Genomic DNA, 21,018 nt, shown 5'->3' on the forward strand with positions numbered 1-21,018 from the left:
GCTCCCTGGCTGTAATGCTGTTCTGTCTGTGTGACAGGAGACAGGAGCTGTCAGAGCACTAAACCAAATGTCACTCAGTCTACCCTAGAGGGACTGAGGCAGTTGTCAATGCTCTCCCAAAGAAAATAAAAGCACGCGTACACACACACACACACACACACACGCATGCATTTATTTTACTAGCATTATAGGCAACCCCCTGTAAATCTTCTGTACAGACTCTTTTTGTGCGAGAACATCTGTGAACTTTTAAAGAGGATGTCTGGGGGATTAAGAAGCTACTAATGAAGGATTAGGGCTTTTAGAAGCTATGAAAGTGTGGAGTCACAGGCCTCTCAGACCCTGTTGAAAATCACTCCCTAAAAGCAATAGTGTCTCCCTAACTGTTGCCTACTTACTTAGCTATGTACTTAGACACACACACACACACACACAGTATCATAGATTGTCCTGAAGGCACACACAGTGCAGTATGGTGGATAGTCCTGAAGGTTGTCCCACGGTTGTGGGAAGGTTGTAACAAGTTGCACCAGCCCGCAAGGCTGGCAGATGGGAGGAGGCCAGGATATTAGCGCTACCTTGGCCCACACGCTAATTGTCCCTAGCAGCCTGTCACCTTGTATGGTCTTCACCACCGCTACAGCTAAGTGTGTGTGTCCTACCTGAGCGCACACCCAGCACTGACAAAGGTTCTTCACAGAGAGGGAGGCCTCTCTATCTCTCTGTCTCTGCCCTGCTCCCTCTGTCCATCTCTCTCTCAATTCAAAGGGCTTTATTGGCATAGGAAACATGTGTTTACATTGATAAAGCAAGTGAAATAGTGAAATAAAAGTGAAATAAACAATAAAAAAATGTACAGGAAACATTACACTCACAAAAGTTCCAAAGGAATAGAGACATTTCAAATGTCATATAATGGCTATATACAGTGTTGTAATGATGTGCAAATAGTTAAAGTACAAAAGGGAAAATAAATATGGGTTGTATTTTCAATGGTGTTTGTTCTTCACTGGTTGCCCTTTTTTTTGTCTGCACTGTTCTAGTGCCCTTGCCAATTCGTTGATATATATGTTGAAGAGGGTGGGGCTTAAGCTGCATCCCTGTCTACCCCATGGCCTGTGGAAATAAATGTGTTTTTTAAAATAATTTTAACCACACACTTGTTTGTGTACATGGATTTTATAATGTGGCATGTTTTTCCCCCAACAACACTTTACATCAATTTGTATAGCAGACCCTCATACAAAATTGAGTCAAAAGCTTTTTTTAAATCAACTAAGCATGAGAAGACTTTGCCTTTGTTTTGGTTTGTTTGTTTGTCAATTAAGGTGTGCAGGGTAAATACGTGGTCTGTCATACGGTAATTTGGTAAAAAGCCCATTTGACATAGCTCAGTTCATTGTTTTCACTGAGGAAATGTACGAGTCTGCTGTTAATGATMATGCAGAGGATTTTCCCAAGGTTGCTGTTGACGCATATCCCACGGTAGTTATTGGGGTCAAATTTGTCTCCACTTTTGTGGATTTGGGTGATCAGTCCTTGGTTCCAAATATTGGGGAAGATGCCAGAGCTAAGGATGATGTTAAAGAGTTTAAGTATAGCCGATTGGAATTTGTGGTCTGTATATTTGATCATTTCATTGAGCATACCATCAACACCTCAGGCCTTGTTGGGTTGGAGGATTTGTATTTTGTCCTGTAGTTTGTTCAATGTAATTGGAGAATCCAGTGGGTTCTGGTTGTCTTTCTAGAGACAACCAGAACAAGGTCCCCCTGCTCAAGCAGGGGGACCTTGTGTGCGCTTGTTTAGTGTTTTCCAGAAGTGGTTAGCATCTATGGAATCTTCAATTACATTGTGCTGATTTCTGATGTGCTGTTCCTTCATTTTCCGTAGTGTATTTCTATATTGTTTGTGATTCACCATAGTGAAGGCGTAGGCTCAGGTTCTGGGTCTTTATGTTTTTGGTTGGATAGGTTTGATCATTTCTTTAGGTTTTTGCAGTCTTCATCAAACCATTTGTCATTGTTGTTAATTTTCATCTGTGTTCTGTTTGAAATTCTTAGATTTGATAGGGAAGCTGAGAGGTCAAATATACTGTTTAGGTTTTCTACTGCCAAGTTTACAATGTTTTGTCCAGGAAGTAGTCTAAAGGGGATTGAATTCGAGGTTGCCCAATTGGTTTTTGGTAGGTTGCCATACTTCTTTCCGCCCATATATAGCATTTCTTAATGTTATTCAKTTCCTTTGGCTTTGATGCCTCATTATCTCTTTTTCACTCTCCCTAATATGTTGGCTGTTACTCACTTCCTCTCTTTCTTACTTTCTTCAAAATCTCATTACTCCTTTTCACTGTCAGTGGTGGAAAACAACAGTCATCAAACATAATTTGATGATAATAAAAAGCCTCTGAAGGATGCACTACAGTAGCTGTTTTATTTTGAACACTCTTCGACAGTGATGCGTCTCTCCCGCTCCTCAGCAGTGAGAAAGGCCTTGATACAACACCTCAGATCATATCAATCTCATACAGGAGGACAGAGGATGTGTCACAAATGGCACACTATTCCCACAATAGTGCACTACTTTTGACCAGGGCACTATATAGGGAATAGGGTGCTATTTGGGATGCAACCTGCTGTAAGAGGCAGCCAGGACCCGGCAGCAGGAGACGGTTATAGCCTGAACACAAACCCTCCTCTACACTACTTTACCAATACATTTCTCATCTGTCCCGGTCCATTCATTGTAAGTAAGTGGGGCTTGTTGTCATTCGCACCCACCCACCCAGCCAAGTTTCTGTGTGTGTGTGGTGTGTAATGTGGGTCAGAGCCCTGTGGTACGGCATGCCCAGGCCCAGTGGTGGAGGTGTCGGTGCTGCAGTGTCTTGTTTCATTAGCAGGTCAGCCTGATTATACGTGTGTAGTGAGGAGGAGCGGTGGTAAGGGAAGTGGCCTGGTTATCACACAGGGGAGGGGCTTACACACTTAAATATGAGAAGTTGTTACCGGGTAAGATCTAGGATTAGCTAAAACCTCCCTGCATTACCATGCAAGGTATGAATATGTGTCTGGATTTGCCGTATTGTGAGTCGAGGTAGGGTTTGGCTATGGGTCTTGAAGTTAGTGTGTGTTGGTGTGGAAAGGGGAAACGAAGGCCTTTCCTGAGCTTGGGGAAGGTGAAGGAAGCCATCCTGAGAAACCAGCAGCGAACACCCCAAACACACACCACTCCCTACTCACACACACACACACACACGTCACAAAGCACTTCAACAGACTCCTAGAAACCCCCTCATACACAAAACCAAGGCCTTAGTGTCCTTTTGACCTGAACCCTACACATCCTCTGCATTGCTTTCATCACCAAGGTCGACCTTTCAGTTGAATATACTCCTGGCCTAGGACAACAAATGCAACACACAGTCCTGGTGAAGCAGTTGTCCTTGCTCCGATGGCTTGGTTGGTTGGAGCATGGTTCTTGCACCACCAGCGTTGTGGGTTTGATTCCAGAATGAGACTAAATGCGACCACTGAATTAGCATATTGTCCTCCACCAATGGGGATGTCAAGAAGATGTTTCCACTCCTGGACCCCATGTAAACCCTATGCTCACATGGGAGCCCCACACAGCCAGAGTAGTGGTCTGGTCTACACACAGACAGACCCACAATAAAGCTCTGATGCACATGGAGACGGTTTACCACTGTCACTGGATTAGAGTGAGTGAGTGCTTGCGTCGGTGGGTGGGGACTGTGTGTTTTTGTGTGTGTGTGTTGAGCATGAGTGTATAGGGTGTGTGTGAGGTTTGGGTTGTTTGTGTGTGTTTTCACAAATGCATATGTGCAAGAGAATGTGTTCTAGTAAAGCCCTAATAAGTACAGTGAGATTGACCGTGTGACATATTGAGTCTAAAGCTGATAAATCATTTGTTTATTCCAACAATGTCTCATCCCACTCGAAAGCTCAATAATGAAAATGAACTGGGTTGTACTGTAAAGAGGTGAGGTGTATCACAGCATCTCACTTCTGACCTGTAAACCCTAGCTAGTGAGTTACTGGAACACTACCTCTGTACTGTACTTTACCACACGCTCAGTATTTTACCAGGCAGATGTCCATTTGCAAAGTAGGTTATTGATTTGATTTCAGCCTGAAAACGAGATCAAAGAATTGAGTTAAGGTCACTGAATAGTAATGATGCAGAGGGAAAACATGCTCATCACAGTAGCTCATTATTCAAACTATTTTGCCCTTTTCTCATAGTTTGTTTTTCAGAACATGAGCTCTTCCTCAGTGAATGAATTTTTCAACCTTAGTTTGAATATACCTTTAATGTTCCCCTTGATCTCTCACAATATCAAGGCTACTTCAGTATTTTTGTATATGTTTTTTATTCTGAATCCTGGGGTCCAATCACAATAACATCCAATAAAACAACACATAACACATTATTACACACTACTCTTCCACTACATATCTACAATACAACACATTATTAGTCTGTACAGCAGTCTCCTGTGTTAGTCTGTACAGCAGCCTCCTGTGTTACAGTCAGCATGTAAGAGACCTGAGTTGAATTATTCAAAGCTRTAAGAGCTTGTCCTGGTACTTAGTTAGTACTTACCTCGTAGTATGACACTACCATCTCTCTCTAGCCCTTTCCCTCTTAGAAAAAAAGGGTTCTATRAGAGTGAGAGTCACAGGGGGGAAATGAACAGATGGATGGATTTATGAAAGGAATAAAGACAGCTCAAAGACTGATAGAACAAATTAGTGTTGAAGTAGAGTAGAGCACCTGTCATCATCCGATCTATAATCTKACTATCACTGTTGGGGGGAAAAAGCTATTCAGCGCCAAATGCTAACAGAGGGTGGCCTCAGACAGAGTCTTTATGCTGCTGACTGTGTTCAGTGCTTATGCTAACCCAGCATTGTGTTGACTGTGTGCTGAGCTTTAGGCTGCTACACTATTAAACTATTCATATCTCAGTGTTGACTGTGCTTAGAGAGTACAGAGTAAATACAGAGTAAAAACACTCAGAGTGAGAATATATACTGAGTGTACAAAACATTAAGGACACCTTCCTAATATTGAGTTGCATACCCTTTTTACAGCCTCAATTAGTYGGGGCATGGACTCTACAATGTGTCAAAAGCGTTCCACAGGGATGCTGGCCCATGTTGACTTCAATGCTTCCAACTGTTGTGACAAGTTGGCTGGATGTCCTTAAGGCGGTGGACCATTCTTGATACACATGGGAACTGTTGAGTGTAAAAAACCCAGCAGCGTTGCAGTTCTTGAGACAAACCAGTGGCACCTACTACCATACTCCGTTCAAAGGCACTTAAATATTTTGTCTTGCCCATTCAACCTCTGAATGGCACTCTGAATGGCACACATACACAATCCATGTCACAATCCAATCCGGTCCCGTGTGGCTCAGTTGGTAGAGCATGGCGCTTGCAACGCCAGGGTTGTGGGTTCATTCCCCACGGGGGGACCAGGATGAATATGTATGAACTTTCCAATTTGTAAGTCGCTCTGGATAAGAGCGTCTGCTAAATGACTTAAATGTAATGTCTCAATTGTCTCAAGGCTTAAAAATCCTTCTTAACCTGTCTCCTCCCCTTTATCTACACCGATTGAAGTGGATTTAACAGGTGACATCAATAAGGGATCATAGTGTTCACCTGGTCAGTCTATGGCATGGAAAGAGCAGGTGTCCTTAATGTTTTGTACACTCAGTGTATATTCTATGTACTGTATGTACATACACAAAATTATTATTATTATTTTTCTTTATAGTAATAAATTATTACTATGTCACTTTATTAGCATCAGGCTAATAGATACTTTAGGTACTGAGGCAGTACTCAGGTCTCTGTGCTACTGGCCCTGTTTTGAGTTAGCTGGATGCTAACAATGCTAACTGTATCCCCCTCACCTGTGTTTTAAGTTAGCTGGATGCTAACTATRCTAACTCCCTCTCCTTGTGTACGTTCCAGGCAAGCCCCACAGCATTGAGAGCTCGGAGCGTGTGCAGCTGTCGGGGACCTATAACGTCCGCAAAGGGAAACTCCTGCTACCAGTAAACCGGTGGACCAGACGCCAGGTCATCCTGTGTGGCACCTGCCTCATCGTCTCCTCCGTCAAAGACAGCCACACGGGCAAGATGCACATCCTGCCCCTCATCGGAGGAAAGGTACAGTAAGACACGGACTGCTGTTCCTGACACCATAGGAATAGAATGACTAGAATAGACATTCAGTAGAATCACAAAGTTTCAACAAACCTCCCTTTACTGTGTCCTCACCAACTTTCCTATTCCATTTCCATTTGTCTTCATTCTTGTGTCATCAGTGTGCAATCATAGAGATAAATCAACAGTCTTTAATCAACTCAGGGACAGAATCCTGGTGAAGGGCCAATAAGCCATCATTGCAAATCAATGTTAACTCTTCCAACGTCTTATTTCTTATCTGTTTTCCCCACATGATGAAGTACTCTATACCCTCAATGAATTCTCAGCCTATTCACCTTGTCTTCCAATTTAAAAGTATTATCGTGGTTCTGCCTAGTTTAGGCTGGATCCCTATAAATACATTTTCTGGCTTGGCATTTCTCATTCCAAAAGGGGAATTAGGGAGGTAGTCGTTGGTTAATGACTGTTATCCCTTTATGGCTTTATGGCTGTGTATCAGCAGCAGGGAAGGATAGACAGGCCCATTGAATAAGCACTAAGGGCCCTCCTGAAAGAGTCTTTCGATCAGTCTGCCTCACACTGTAGCTAGCTATACAAAGGACTGTCCACATCCCACCACATCCACAGCTTAAACATCATCTCATGCACAAGACAACCTCTAGATCACCATTCACCTCCACAGTGTGTGTGTGTGTGTGTGTGTGTGTGTGTGTGTGTGTGTGTGTGTGTGTGTGTGTGTGTGTGTGTGTGTGCATGTACAGTATGTGTGTGTTTGCGCATGCAATTATAATCCTATCTGCATGTGCATACATGTTCGTGTGTGTCTATTTTTACGCTTGATGGAAAATTGCAAACTAAGGCTATTTAATATGAACATCTTAATCCCTGCTGCTGATGTCACTAAACGGAACCATGATCTGTAACATAGAAGAGATTCTAAAATAGGGATTGTCTGGTTTACTGAAAAGTCCCTGGGTTATTATTGGTTTATTCGGATCCCCATTAGCTTTTGCCGAAACAGCAGTTACTCTTCCTTGGGTCCACAATAAAAACATGACAAATAACAAAACACTGGTACACTGATAGACAAGAACAGTCACACAAATGATCTCTACCTCAGTGTGCACGTCTGTGTGTGTGTTCTTTGTTCAGTCAGTGGCCCTAAAGATGTTTATCTTGTGTGTCTAAACCTAAAAAGGTGTGTATGTTGTCTTATGTCTTGTCTAACTCTATTTGTTTTCAGCCAATGGTTATACAAATGTCTGTTCATCTTCTGTTTATCTTACATTGAGTGTACAGTTGAAGTCGGAAGTGTACATACACCTTAGCCAAATACATTTAAACTCAGTTTCACAATTCCTGACATCTAATCCTAGTAGAAATTCCCTGTTTTAGGTCAGTTAGGATCACCACTTTATTTTAAGAATGTGAAATGTCAGAATAATAGTCGAGAGTGATTTATTTCAGCTTTTATTTCTTTCATCACATTCCCATTGGGTCAGAAGTTTACATACACTCAATTAGTATTTGGTAGCATTGCCTTTAAATTGTTTAACTTGGGTCAAACGTTTCGGTTAGCTTTCCACAAACTTCCCACAATAAGTTGGGTGAATTTTGGCCCATTCCTCCTGACAGAGCTGATGTAACTGAGTCAGGTTTGTAGGCCTCCTTGCTCGCGCACACTTTTTCAGTTCTGCCCACACATTAGCTATAGGATTGAGGTCAGTGCTTTGTGATGGCCACTCCAATACCTTGACTTTGTTGTCCTTAAGCCATTTTGCCACAACTTTGGAAGTATGCTTGGGGACATTATCCAATTTGGAAGACCCATTTGCGACCAAGCTTTAACCTCATGACTGATGTCTTGATGTTGCTTCAATATATCCACATAATTGTTCTTCCTCATAATGCCATCATTTTTGAAGTGCACCAGTCCCTCCTGCAGCAATGCACCCCCACCCCCGTGCCTCACGGTTGGGATGGTGTTCTTCGCTTGCAAGCCTCCCCCTTTTTCCTCCAACATTAACGATGGTCATTATGGCCAAACAGTTCTATTTTTGTTTCATCACTCCAGAGGACATTTCTCCAAAAAGTACAATCTTTGTCCCCATGTGCAGTTGCAAACCGTTAGTCTGGCTTTTTTTATGTTGGTTTTGGAGCAGTGGCTTCTTCCTTGCTGAGCGGCCTTTCAGGTTATGTTGATATAGGACTCGTTTTACTGTGGATATAGATACTTTGTACCCGTTTCCTTCAGCATCTTCACAAGGTCCTTTGCTGCTGTTCTGGGATTGATTTGCACTTTTCGCACCAAAGTACGTTCATCTTAGGAGACAGAACGCGTCTCCTTCCTGAGCCGGTATGACGGCTGCGTGGTCCCACGGTGTTCATACTTGCGTACTATTGTTTGTACAGATGAACGTCGGGTACCTCAGGCGTTTGGAAATTGCTTCCAAAGGATGAACCAGACTTGTGGAGGTCTACAATTTCTGAGGTCTTGGCTGATTTCTTTTGATTTTCCCATGATGTCAAGCAAAGAGGCACTGAGTTTGAAGGGAGGCCTTGAAATACATCCACAGGTTACACCTCCAATTGACTCAAATGATGTCAATTAGCCTATCAGAAGCTTCTAAAGCCATGACAACATTTTCTGGAATTTTCCAAGCTGTTAAAGGCACAGTCAACTTAGTGTATGTAAACTTCTGACATACTGGAATTGTGATACAATGAATTATAAGTGAAATAATCTGTCTGTAAACAATTGTTGGAAAAATTACTTGTGTCATGCACAAAGTAGAATGTCCTAACCGACTTGCCAAAACGATAGTTTGTTAAGAAGAAATTTGTGGAGTGGTTGAAAAACGAGTTTTAATGACTCCAACCTAAGTCTGTAAACTTCCGAATTCAGCTGTATGGCTTACCTGAAGGTGTGGTGTGTGGTTTCTCTTGCCCCAATGATGTGTGTGCAGGTGGAGGAGGTGAAGAAGCACAGCCACTCCCTGGCGTTCAGCTCAGCAGGGCCCCAGAGCCAGACCTACTATGTCAGCTTTGACAGCTTCACTGAACACTGCGCTGGCACAGACACGCAGCCAAGGGTACATCACACAGTGTGCAGAGGAGTACAGCTCTGAGTGGCACAATATGAGATGCACAATAGCTTCCAGAGGTGTAACACATATATGCTCACTCTCTCATGATCTCTCCTCTTCCTCATCCAAAGTGATGTAGGCCAAAGCCAGGAAACCTATTTTCTAAATATTATCAGGGACGAGCATGCATGGAAGCCCAGGGGAACACTCAGAATAGAACCTGGAACTAGGAGGAGTGGCACAAGCACAAATCACCGGCTGTAGAGTAGCTAGTTAATCATGTTCAGTATGGGGAGTATTGTAGAGTACGGAGGTAAGGGGAGTATTGTGGAACTGGACTAAGTATTCAGTAGGTGTAGGATGGGCCACTATGACAGATAGCAGAAGATGTGCAGTAGATAGTATGTGGCCTGTTTGGTCCGGTCTCACTCACGGTTGACTTCCTGACTTTCTCATTTTAAAAAAGCTTGACACACACATCCCAGCAGTCGAGATAATCAATTTTGACAGCATGGTCCCTTTCTTCTCTCCCCTCCCCGGTGGGTCAGATTTGGTGTCCCAGAGGATCAACTCTGTGGACTTGTCCTGCTGCAGTCTGGAGCAGCTGCCTCCCAACCTCTTCTACAGCCAGGACCTCACCCACCTCAACCTCAAACACAACTTCCTCCCCACAGACCACCGTCTACACCAGCTACAGAGGTAGGTGGTACCATCCAGGGGAAAGGTCTGGGCTAGAATTATATGAGATGGGTTTTATGGCCTGGTACTAGGCTTGGCCTGGTAAGGTTGCACTGCCTTGACGGATCTGGGTATAGCATGGTTTGGCTGGACCACAATAACTTCGCGCTGGAGCTAGACTGTGCTCGACTACACTGGACTAGCCTAAATTGGAGTGGAATTGTCAGAATAGTGCTGGGCTTAAGATGAATGAATAGGGTAGTGTCAGTCAGTGAGAAGGGAAGTGTCAGTTGGCTTAGGACAAGACCTAGTAGAGCTGGGCAGGGTAAGGCTGGCCTGAGCTGGGTTGGTCAGGACAGGGCCTAGTTGGGTTGGTTTGTCTACTAGAGTAGCCCAGACCTGTCTGCCTCTGCAGGGAGGCTTTTAATATGGCCTGCCTCCCTCCTTCACTCTCAGTACTCCTCAGAGGGCACCATCTGGCCCCAGATTAACCTAACATAGCAGGCGTAAAAGAAACGCCTGAAAGTAGATCCCCCACATACTGGTCTGAAGAAACGTGAAGAGACGTGAAGAAAAAAATGTCTGGGAAGGTCCTGCACTGTCCAACCAATCCTGTAAATGTGAAGGAGGAGTTAAAATGGAGTGTCACCTTATTAACGTCCAAAAGCCAAAGTCACGTCCAGGCTCTCTTTCCATTTCCCCTGAAAACCGGAATAGACTCGGCAGTGGCTAGCCCCAGATTAAAGCATACAGCCAAGACGTACTGTACAGTGTGTGTGTGTGTGTGCGCGCACACACACACCAGTCACAGCCCATTTTAGGATGCTAGCCAGAAGATGATTTGCCATTTAACTGCACGTGCGTGTCCTTGTATTCTGAGAGAAGAGCAGAGTGGGGCATTGTATGTATGTGTGTGAGAGAGTATTTTGGGTTGTGTATGTGTGAGACAGAAAGAGTGTGTGTGTAAGAGAGGTTGGTTGAAGGCTGCAGAATTGGGGCCTGGAGAATCCTGAAACAGTGGGTTCCTGTTTGATCATTGAAGATTAGAGTAGTGTGTGCATTTGCCCTTCCGACTCTGAATACACATTTGCTCTCTTCATTTGACCTCTTCATTTGACCAGCAGGAAAATAATCTTGCAGCTACAGGAAATGTGAATTATTATGTGGATAATAACTCATGGACATTTTTGTAGGGGTTGATACATTTTTTGTTAGGGCAAATCAAGTCTGACAATTAAGTGAAAATTGGAAACTTTAGAAGCCTTTAATATACTACAAGTTTCCATTTCCTGTTACAACAACGGAGTGATCAAATGATGAGAGAACATCTGTATGTGCCAGGACCAACAGGTTTAAGATGAAATGAGGCTCTGGCATATCATAATCATCTGCTGTTTCATATTCTGGGGATAATTACCATTTAAAAGAGAGACATGACAGATGAAAAGCTGCTAGTTTGGAGCTAAAAAGATGTGGTTGTTTATGTATGAGAGTTTAATTGCTACAGAGCATCCCTGCTGGTCAGACACAGACAGTTTTGTACTAATGAGTATGGTATATACAATAGTGGAGAGAGAGAGAGCGAGAGGAATGAAAATAGATGGTGTGAGATGATGAATCAACACAGGTAGTGTCTTTTCTCTCTCTCTCTTCCTCTCTGTCCCAGCCTCCTGGCCTCCCTCACTTAGCTGGAATTAAATGGCCATGCAAATCAGTACCCCTGTCATCTAGCTTCCCTTTTCCTCCTAACAAATGATGAAGGGTGTGCCTGCCTGCCTGCGAGCATGTGTGTGTGTGCATGCCTGCCTGCGAGCATGTGGATGTATTTGTTTGTGGGTGTGTGTGAGCAATTGAATGCATTACCAGACTAAAAGGCAGCAGACTTGTCTGTGAGGTTATCAGCTTTGATGCTAACATGGCAAACGGCCCATGAGGGGTGGGTTATGCATCCTCCCCTGTCCCCTAGGGATGAGTTGACTGAAGGTCACCGATCTACTATAGGACACTAAGCCAAATGCCACTTGCCTCTGATGTTGCTACTGACAACACGCTCTGCTTGTTCTCAACATGACAATGTGAAGGTTTCCACTATGATGTGCTGAAGGTTCTGTTTCTATTTTCCTTTCAACTGTTGAGTCAGACCACTGACATTGAGTCAGACCACTGACATTGAGTCAGACCACTGACAATGAGTAAGACCACTGACATTGAGTCAGACCACTGACATTGAGTCAGACCACTGACATTGAGTCAGACCACTGACATTGAGTCAGACCACTGACATTGAGTCNCAGACCACTGACATTGAGTCAGACCACTGACATTGAGTCAGACCACTGACATTGAGTCAGACCACTGACATTGAGTCAGACCACTGACATTGAGTTAGACCACTGACATTGAGACTAACTCTTCTTTCTCTCTACCCACATCTCTTTATCGCTCTCCTCTCACCACCACCCCTCTCTTCTATATCTCTGACAGGTTTTCTCGTTTGCGGAGCCTCAACCTGTCTAATAACCAGCTGGGTCAGTTCCCCATGGCCATCTGTGACATCTCCACCCTCACCGAGGTCAACCTCAGCTGTAACTACCTGACCAATGTGGACCAAGCTGTGGGATCCATGACCAAGTAAGATTCAGGAAGTGTCTAGGGGTCAGGGGGCATATACAGAGACACAGGCTGCTTCCCATGGCACCCTATTTACCATAGTGTGTGCTGCTTCAGACCAGAGCCTGCGGAGTTAACTTCATGGGGTGATATTAGGGAATATACATAGATGTCGAGGTAGATGTCACCCTTAACCACAGTTCTAGGATCAGATGACCTCACCCCTAACCTCCTAAAGAAGAAGACATATCTGACCCTGTATCAGTGGTTAGGGGCAGTTTCTATCTACTCCAGACACAGTCAGGAGGCTATCTGAAATGTTATGAATATATGAAATAAAATAACCATTTAAGACATTAGTTATTGTCTGATGATCTGACAGAGGAAAAGTGATAGTAGTTCAGAGTGGGGCATTAATCTAGGACAGGAGAGAGAAACTGTGATAAGGTGATGCGTGCCTCCTCTCAGCAGCAGCATAGCTGAGCACCTCTCCTCTCCTCACATATGATGGAAGGATCTGGAATACAGCCTGTGGCTTCCCCAATAAGCCCTCTCGGCCTCAATGCTAATGCTGCCACCTACTGGCTGTAGCGAGATTGACCTTAGTATCAGAATGTGGTGAATACATGTAGCAAGCTAGCTTGCTGTTGCCAGCTAATTTGACCTGGAATAAACATTGGGTTGTTATTTTACTTAACATGCACACGGTCCTTTTTTGTGGATCTTGGTCGATTTTTTTTACACATTTTGAATCACAAAATTGTGTGTTCTCTTAAATTAGGGATTTCAGTAACAGAACGTTTCAGTCAGAAATTGATGTAATTATGTTGCAGCTTCAGCAACACGGACAGCGCAATGTTGCTGTTATGTGGTGGTCGCTGCATCATGGAGGAGAAAGACAACCGGTGCTAGTAACACAGTCACTCGCTGTCATTTTTTTTTAACACAGCGCAGCAAGTCTGAGCGCCACCCAGCACAATCAAATCAATTGCGGTCGGACTCCCAAGAAAAATATTGGCGCACTGTATGATTAAATAATTAAGATAATGTCATTTGTGTCTTAATTATTTCATCATACAGTGCGCTTAAAGCATCAGACAAGCTCAGTGCATATAGTTGATTTGATTGAAACACATTGGATGTGTCTATATGGAAAAATATACGTTTGAAATGTTAAATTGGTCCTAAGAACAGACGACTCTCGGTCGACCAATATTTTTATTTGTCGGAGACAGCCCTAAACGGTCGTCTCGCGCCGAACTACGCATGTGCAGGCCGTCAAAGCAAAGGCAATCCTTCGATATAAAGCTAGCTACTGAAAATGAAAACGTGTCAGTTTGTCACTTTCACAAGGTTGGAGTAATAACGTGTTCTACAACTTAAGACACACACACACACACACACACACACACACACACACACACACACACACACACACACACATATTTCGAGAAAATAAACAAGGAACAATTTTTCACTTCTCAAACTCAAGTCGGCTTTGTGTGTTTCTAAGCGTTCCTAGAAATCTCACCATGTTGCGCCTTTGGGTTTAGAAAGTCTGGGATAGCTCCTTCAGGAGACCAATCATCATATCATTGCCAAAGATGTTATATTATATTGACAAGATACTCGTGTGCCCGCAGGCGGGAGGAGTCGAGATCAGGTGGGACCATTATAGCCAATGAGAGGGCAGATACGCGTGTGAACAATCAGCACAACTCGGATATAAAGTTTCTGAAATGCCACGTGCGTCCCCTTAAATCAGTGCATTCGTAACAACCTAACCATTATGAAACTTCTATTCGATCAAATAAGGTTCACGTAGAAAATTAGAGATTACATGTTTTGTTGCCCAAGTTCGACACCCATCGTCCTCCATACAAAAATTGCTCACTTCGTGGACTTATTTTCATGAACAGATTTTGGGCAGAGTAAACCCTCTCGCTTTGCCTCTTCCTCTCTGTCATAGGAAATTAATGAATGACAGATCTCTTGGATATTGTCACTCACAAACTTGACTTTCTTAAAGAGACAGTGTTCAATTTTCAATGTAATGCATCTCAATATATAAATAGTGTTTGTACACGATGTAGAAACCTAATATTCCACCAATGAATTTTGTAACTTCAATGACAGGTTTTGGTATAAACATGTGAGCTTTTTGTGATACACAAATGTCTTTACAGGGTTACATATATGATTCTAGGGTACAACGTGTACTTCAAAAGTACCTTTAATTCATACAGTATAAGCCTAATAGAGGCTACATGCAATCAAATAAAACATTTATTATTATTTTCTGGTGCTCCTAAATGTTATGTTGTGCTCATAACTTTGTAAAGCTGGGGGCACCAGCGCCCTCTCTAAACTATATAAGGCTTCTATGTGCAGAGTCATTCTGATGCATTAGAAGTTTTTCACATGAAGTTAAAGTGCTGTCTACTCACACCATGCTCCCCCTCCCGTCTCTCTCTCTTTCTCTCTCCCTCTCTTCAGTCTGCAGACGTTTCTCCTGGATGGTAACTGTCTGAGTGAGTTACCCAGTGAGCTGGGCTCTCTCCAGAGACTGGGCTACCTGGGCCTGTCCTTCAACCAGTTTAGCCACGTGCCCCAGGTGCTGGAGCGGCTGACCTCCATGGAGAGACTGTGTATGGCTGGAAACAGCCTGGACACATTGGTGCTGCAGAGCTTCAGACTGCTCCGGTTCAAACATGTCGACCTACGGTATGCGGCTAGATAGACAGACAGACAGGCAAGCAGGCAGAGACACTCTTGCACTCTTTATTCAGATCCTATCTCCAGTCACAGTGTATCCTCATAACAAGCAGATAACAGGCTTTGCACCCAGCCCAAACCATCTGGTGTCCCATTTTTTCCCATTGGAGACTTGGTCACAAGATGAACACCAAGCGTCTTGTGATCTGATCACAATGTATACCTAGCCAGAATCACGTCTAAACACCTGGTGGAAAACATTTCATCTCACTGATTTTGGTCACAATCCAATCACACAATGCTTATAATCCCATCCATGTGTAGACACGTTTGACTGGAGTTACAGTATCTCTCTATTGCAAAACTCAAACTGAGAGGAAGCTATACTGTATGAGTCGAAAACCAGACAAACAGACAGTCACTATGAAACAGAACCAGGCTAAACAGACAGTCGGTATGGGACAGAACCAGATTAAACAGGCAAAGACACAGAAGTCAAGGTACATGTTGCCTTTAACCACAGATCTAGGATCAGATGATCTCACAGAATCAGGCTAAACAAACATTCAGTATGGAACAGAACCAATTAGCTTGGAAAAGAACCAGGCTAAACAGACCGTTAGCTTGGAACCAGGCTAAACAGAGTCAGTTTGGAAAGTCTCGTAATTATTACTAGAGCGGTGTTCTCCCTCCTGCTTGGCAAAGAGCAGGCCTTGAGTGACTTAACATTATTTGTCTACTTAATACATCACTCCTCACAGTGTTAGGAGATAATGTCTATTTTCTCTAGATCATGTTCTCAAGCTCAGGACCAAAGATCACACATGAGTGTAGATAGAGATGATGATGGTGAGATGTGGTCTGTTCTGTTCTTTTTGTAGGTGGGTGCAGCTTTTTCCAGTCTTGTACAAAAATACCTAGAAATGTGCCAAGTGTCAGGTCACTTAATGAGTAACCCTGATGGTGAATACACAGTGATAGGGCCGTTGAGGTCAGACCTTAAACCTAAAGTATAGCAGAGGAGACCTCAGTACCTTTGTTAAGTCACACATCCTATATGAAATATCAGACCATCTATTGGAGATTGGAGATATTGAATCAATGTGTTCATTTCAATAAAACTCAGGTGTCAACCACAAAATAACAACCTGTCATCAAAGTTGATTTCAAATCTAATTCACTTCGGTTGACAACTCGATCAAGTATCCATCCATACAGACATTGATTTTGATCTGACGTCTGTGTCCGGAGGGTTAATTATGCTACGGACCATACTGCCTAATGTACAGTTATGAGAGAGCTCTGACCTCTGTGCCATCAGGCTGAATAAGATCCGGGTGGTGGTTCCAGACGAGCCAGACCTGCTGAGACACGTGACCCAGCTGGATGTGCGTGACAACGGGCTGGAGGAGCTGGATGCCTCCCTGTTCCTCCACCTGGAGGTCCTCCACTGTGAGAGGAACCACATTGTCACCCTCAAGGCCAAGGGCTCTATGCTCAAGGCTGTCTACGCACAGAACAATGGTGAGTCCCCAGTTAGAGTCCATCTATGCCTGCTGTACTTGTAATAGTGTAGGTTGAAGTTGCCCCTAGACACTGATCTTGGGTCAGTTTAGAATTTTCCACACCAATGATTACGGTTAGGATTGGGGGAGTGGAAACTGATCCTAGATCTGTAAATAGCCTGTGTCATTCTCAATCTCCGTCACTGCATTTCTCTGTCACTACCTAGCTACAGTATCTGGTTCCATTTGTCATGTCACACATGCTGGTGGTTTAGTGCTCTTGTTCTCTTCTACAGATCTACAGGAGCTAGATGTCAGTCCAGTGCCATCCAACCTCACCTACATGGACGTCTCCAGGTCAGGCCAATGCCCTCATATAAACACACTCAACATTGCTGAAAATACACAAACTCTCTTAAAACCTCTTCTGGATAGGACCCTTCATCTCAGTTTCTGCCTAAAATGACATACCCAAATCTAACTGCATGTAGCTCTGGACATGAAGCAAGGATATGCATATTCTTGATACTATTGGAAAGGAAACACTTTGAAGTTTGTGGAGATGTGAAATTCATGTAGGAGAATATATCACAATAGATCTGGTAAAAACAAAGTGTTTCCTATTTTTATATTTGTTGCGTCATCTTTGAAATGCAAAAGAAAGGCCATACATTGAGATAGGAAGGATACTTTAGAAGTTGCCCACAACATACATTCAAGAATGAGAGAGCTACATAATATTTAGTATGAAGTCTCTCAGGTGTCCCTCACGAGTTTGCCCAAATGTACCCAAGTGGCCAAATTGGTCAATTGATACATTTTCTAGTACATAGCAATAGAGAACATACAAAAAAGCTACCACTAGAACTCAAGTTGACTATTACTTATTTTATTGAATATTTATTTTAACAGGGGGTGAGCCCGGCATCCATATATCAAATACACAACACATATCTAAAACATATACAGTTTAAGTCAGAAGTTTACATACACCTTAGCCAAATACATTTAATCTCAGTTTTTCACAATTCCTGACATTTAATCCTAGTAAAAATTCCCTGTCTTAGGTCAGTTAGGATCACCACTTTATTTTAAGAATGTGAAATGTCAGAAAATAGATAGAGAGAATTATTTATTTCAGCTTTTATTTCTTTCATCACATTCCCAGTGGGTCAGAAGTTTACATACACTCAATTAGTATTTGGTAGCATTGCCTTTAAAATGTTTAACTTGGGTCAAACGTTTTGGCTAGCCTTCCACAAGCTTCCCAGAATACATTTTGAAATTGGCCCATTCCTCCTGACAGAGCTGGTGTAACTGAGTTAGGTTTGTAGGCCTCCTTGCTCGCACACTCTTTTCAGTTCTCCCACAAATTTCTACAAGATTGAGGTCAGGGCTTAGTGATGGCCACTCCAATACCTTAACTTTGTTGTCCTTAAGCCATTTTGCCATAACTTTGGAAGTATGCTTGAGGTCATTGTCCATTTGGAAGACCCATTTGCGACCAAGCTTTAACTTCCTGACTGTGTCTTGAGATGTTGCTTCAATATATCCACCTAATATTCCTTTCTCATGGTGCCATCAATTTTGTGAAGTGCACCAGTCCCTCCTGCAGCAATGCACCCCCACAACATGATGCTGCCACCTCTGTGCTTCACAGTGGGATGGTGTTCTTTGGCTTGCAAGCCTCCCCTTTCCCTCCAAACATAACGATGGTCATTATGGCCAAACTGTTCTATTTTTGTTCATCAGACCAGAGACATTTCTCCAAAAAGTACCGTCTTTGTCTCCATGTGCAGTTGCAAACTGTAGTCAGGCTTTTTTATGGCGGTTTTGGAGCAGTCTTCTTCCTTGCTGAGCGGCCTTTCGGTTATGTCGATATAGGACTCGTTTTACTGTGGATATAGATACTTTTGTACCTGTTTCCTCCAGCATCTTCACAAGGTCCTTTGCTGTTGTTCTGGGATTGATTTGCACTTTTCGCACCAAAGTACGTTCATCTCTAGGAGACAGAACGTGTCTCCTTCCTGAGCGGAATGATGGCCGCGTGGTCCCATGGTGTTTATACTTGCGTACTATGTTGTTGTACAGAGATAACGTGTTACCTTCAGGCATTTGGAAATTGCTCCAAGGATCAACCAGACTTGTGGAGGTCTACAATTTTTTTCTGAGGTCTTGGCTGATTTCTTTTGATTTTCCCATGATGTCAAGCAAAGAGGCACTGAGTTTGAAGGTAGGCCTTGACATACATCCACAGGTACACCTCCAATTGACTGAAATTATGTCAATTAGCCTATCAGACGCTTCTAAAGCCATGACATCATTTTCGGGAATTTTCCGAGCTGTTTAAAGGCACAGTCAACTTAGTGGATGTAAACTTCTGACCCACTGGAATGTGTATACAGTGAATTATAAGTGAAATAATCTGTCTGTAAACAATTGGTTGAAAAATGACTTGTGTCGTCACAAAGTAGATGTCCTAACCTACTTGCCAAAACTATAGTTTGTTAAGAAGAAATTGTGGAGTGTTTGAAAAACGAGTTTTAATGACTCCAACTTAAGTGTAAGTAAACTTCCGACTTCAAGGTGTGTTGTTGTGTGCTGTATATGTGTGTGTGTGTGTGTGTGTGTGTGTGTGTGTGTGTGTGTGTGTGTGTGTGTCAAAGAAACATATCTCAAATGAATATGCAACCATTTGAACAACTGCATTAGCATGAGAAGCAAAAACGTATTTTACTTGCTGTTCTAAAAGTGGATATTTTGCTTCCAAAAACACGTATTTCTTGCTGGAATCAAAACTGTGCTCATCCATTCGTTCTGTGTCACTCTCCCAGCCAATTTCTGCAATTATCTCCTCCAAATTTGTATACTTGGAATTCGATTTAGCTTTTCAGTTTTGAGAAAAGTTTGTAGAAGAGAACGAACCGCTGCGTAATGTAAACTACCGTGCATCCTGTTTGCTTTCACCATTAGAATGAACACTGTTGCACACAGCTCTAGCATGATGGCTGTTTGTCATACAAAGGCTGTTCACATACTGCTTGAAAGTCCAGCTCATTGGCTATCTAGATAGCTATGTTTCAAAAGGATAGGTGGACATTGGACCAAGACACTGTCAATCAAGTGACCACCGCTAGTCTCATTGGTGCGTAATGATGGCTGACCTTCATGGGCTAATTGACGTGTTGTGTAGCCAATACGTAATGTAGAATGATGAAACATGTTTGGTTACCTTCTAGAGTGTCTGAGGATTGCACAGAAACCGAACTTGACCAGGTTAAACAACATTTTCCCAATTAGATTTCATAAATTGTTTTGTTGAAAGAGTCGGAATTCATGCAAAACACATCAAACAAAACTATCCTATATTTTATATCTGGGACACTCAGGGTGACAAATCAGACCAAGATTACTGAATGTAAGTACCTTATTTACCATCAGAGGTGAATTTATTAAACCAGTTGCCTTGGTAAAAGTGTTTTGTTGTTGTGCACTATCCTCAAACAATAGCATGGTCTTTTTTTGCTGTAATAGCTACTGTACATTGGACACTGCAGTTAGATTAACAATCATTTAAGCTTTCTGACGATATAAGACCTGTTTATGTCCCTGAAAGTTGACTGTTGTTTACAACACCATTCTAGTCACATATCGCATATGGAGCAGCAACTGTAGATGTTAAACCCAACATACTCACAAAGTCTCCTCAAACCTGACCTCTCTCTCTCTCTCTCATCCTCTCTCTTTCTGTAGGAATCGTATGGAGGCTGTCCCAGAGTGGCTGTGTGAGATAAAGAAACTAGAAGTTCTGGACCTCAGCCACAACCTTGTTACTGAGCTCCCAGCACGGTCGGTCTCTCTATCTCTCTCTCCCATTATATCTCTCTTTCACTCACATTCTCTGTATCACAGCATAGTCAAATCAAATCAAGTTTATTTTATATAGCCCTTCGTACATCAGCTAATATCTCRAAGTGCTGTACAGAAACCCAGCCTAAAACCCCAAACAGCAAGCAATACAGGTGTAGAAGCACGGTGACTAGGAAAAACTCCCTAGAAAGGCCAAAACCTAGGAAGAAACCTAGAGAGGAACCAGGCTATGAGGGGTGGCCAGTCCTCTTCTGGCTGTGCCGGGTGGAGATTATAACAGAACATGGCCAAGATGTATAGTCAGTTTCTCTCCATGTTCCCTGCTCCCAATGTCTCACTACTGTCAAATCTA

At 43.0% G+C, this 21,018-nt stretch overlaps 1 protein-coding gene and 1 long non-coding RNA gene across 2 annotated transcripts in view; one reads left to right on the plus strand and one right to left on the minus strand.

Annotated features, from left to right (window-relative positions):
• Positions 1-21,018, minus strand: part of LOC139023449 (uncharacterized) — a 763,591-nt gene that overhangs the window by 140,597 nt on the left and 601,976 nt on the right. The window lies entirely within an intron of this gene.
• The window catches only part of LOC111956712 (PH domain leucine-rich repeat protein phosphatase 1-like), a 71,875-nt gene that overhangs the window by 40,916 nt on the left and 9,941 nt on the right, over positions 1-21,018 (plus strand). Inside the window, 9 exon segments of the mRNA XM_023977251.1 lie at positions 6,006-6,202; positions 9,169-9,262; positions 9,265-9,294; positions 9,837-9,987; positions 12,451-12,597; positions 15,073-15,300; positions 16,613-16,815; positions 17,093-17,153; positions 20,550-20,645. Of these exon segments, the coding sequence (XP_023833019.1) occupies positions 6,006-6,202; positions 9,169-9,262; positions 9,265-9,294; positions 9,837-9,987; positions 12,451-12,597; positions 15,073-15,300; positions 16,613-16,815; positions 17,093-17,153; positions 20,550-20,645 (1,207 nt within the window).

Source organism: Salvelinus sp. IW2-2015, linkage group LG32 (genome assembly GCF_002910315.2).
Source record: "Salvelinus sp. IW2-2015 linkage group LG32, ASM291031v2, whole genome shotgun sequence".
Classification (NCBI taxonomy): Eukaryota; Metazoa; Chordata; class Actinopteri; order Salmoniformes; family Salmonidae; genus Salvelinus; species Salvelinus sp. IW2-2015.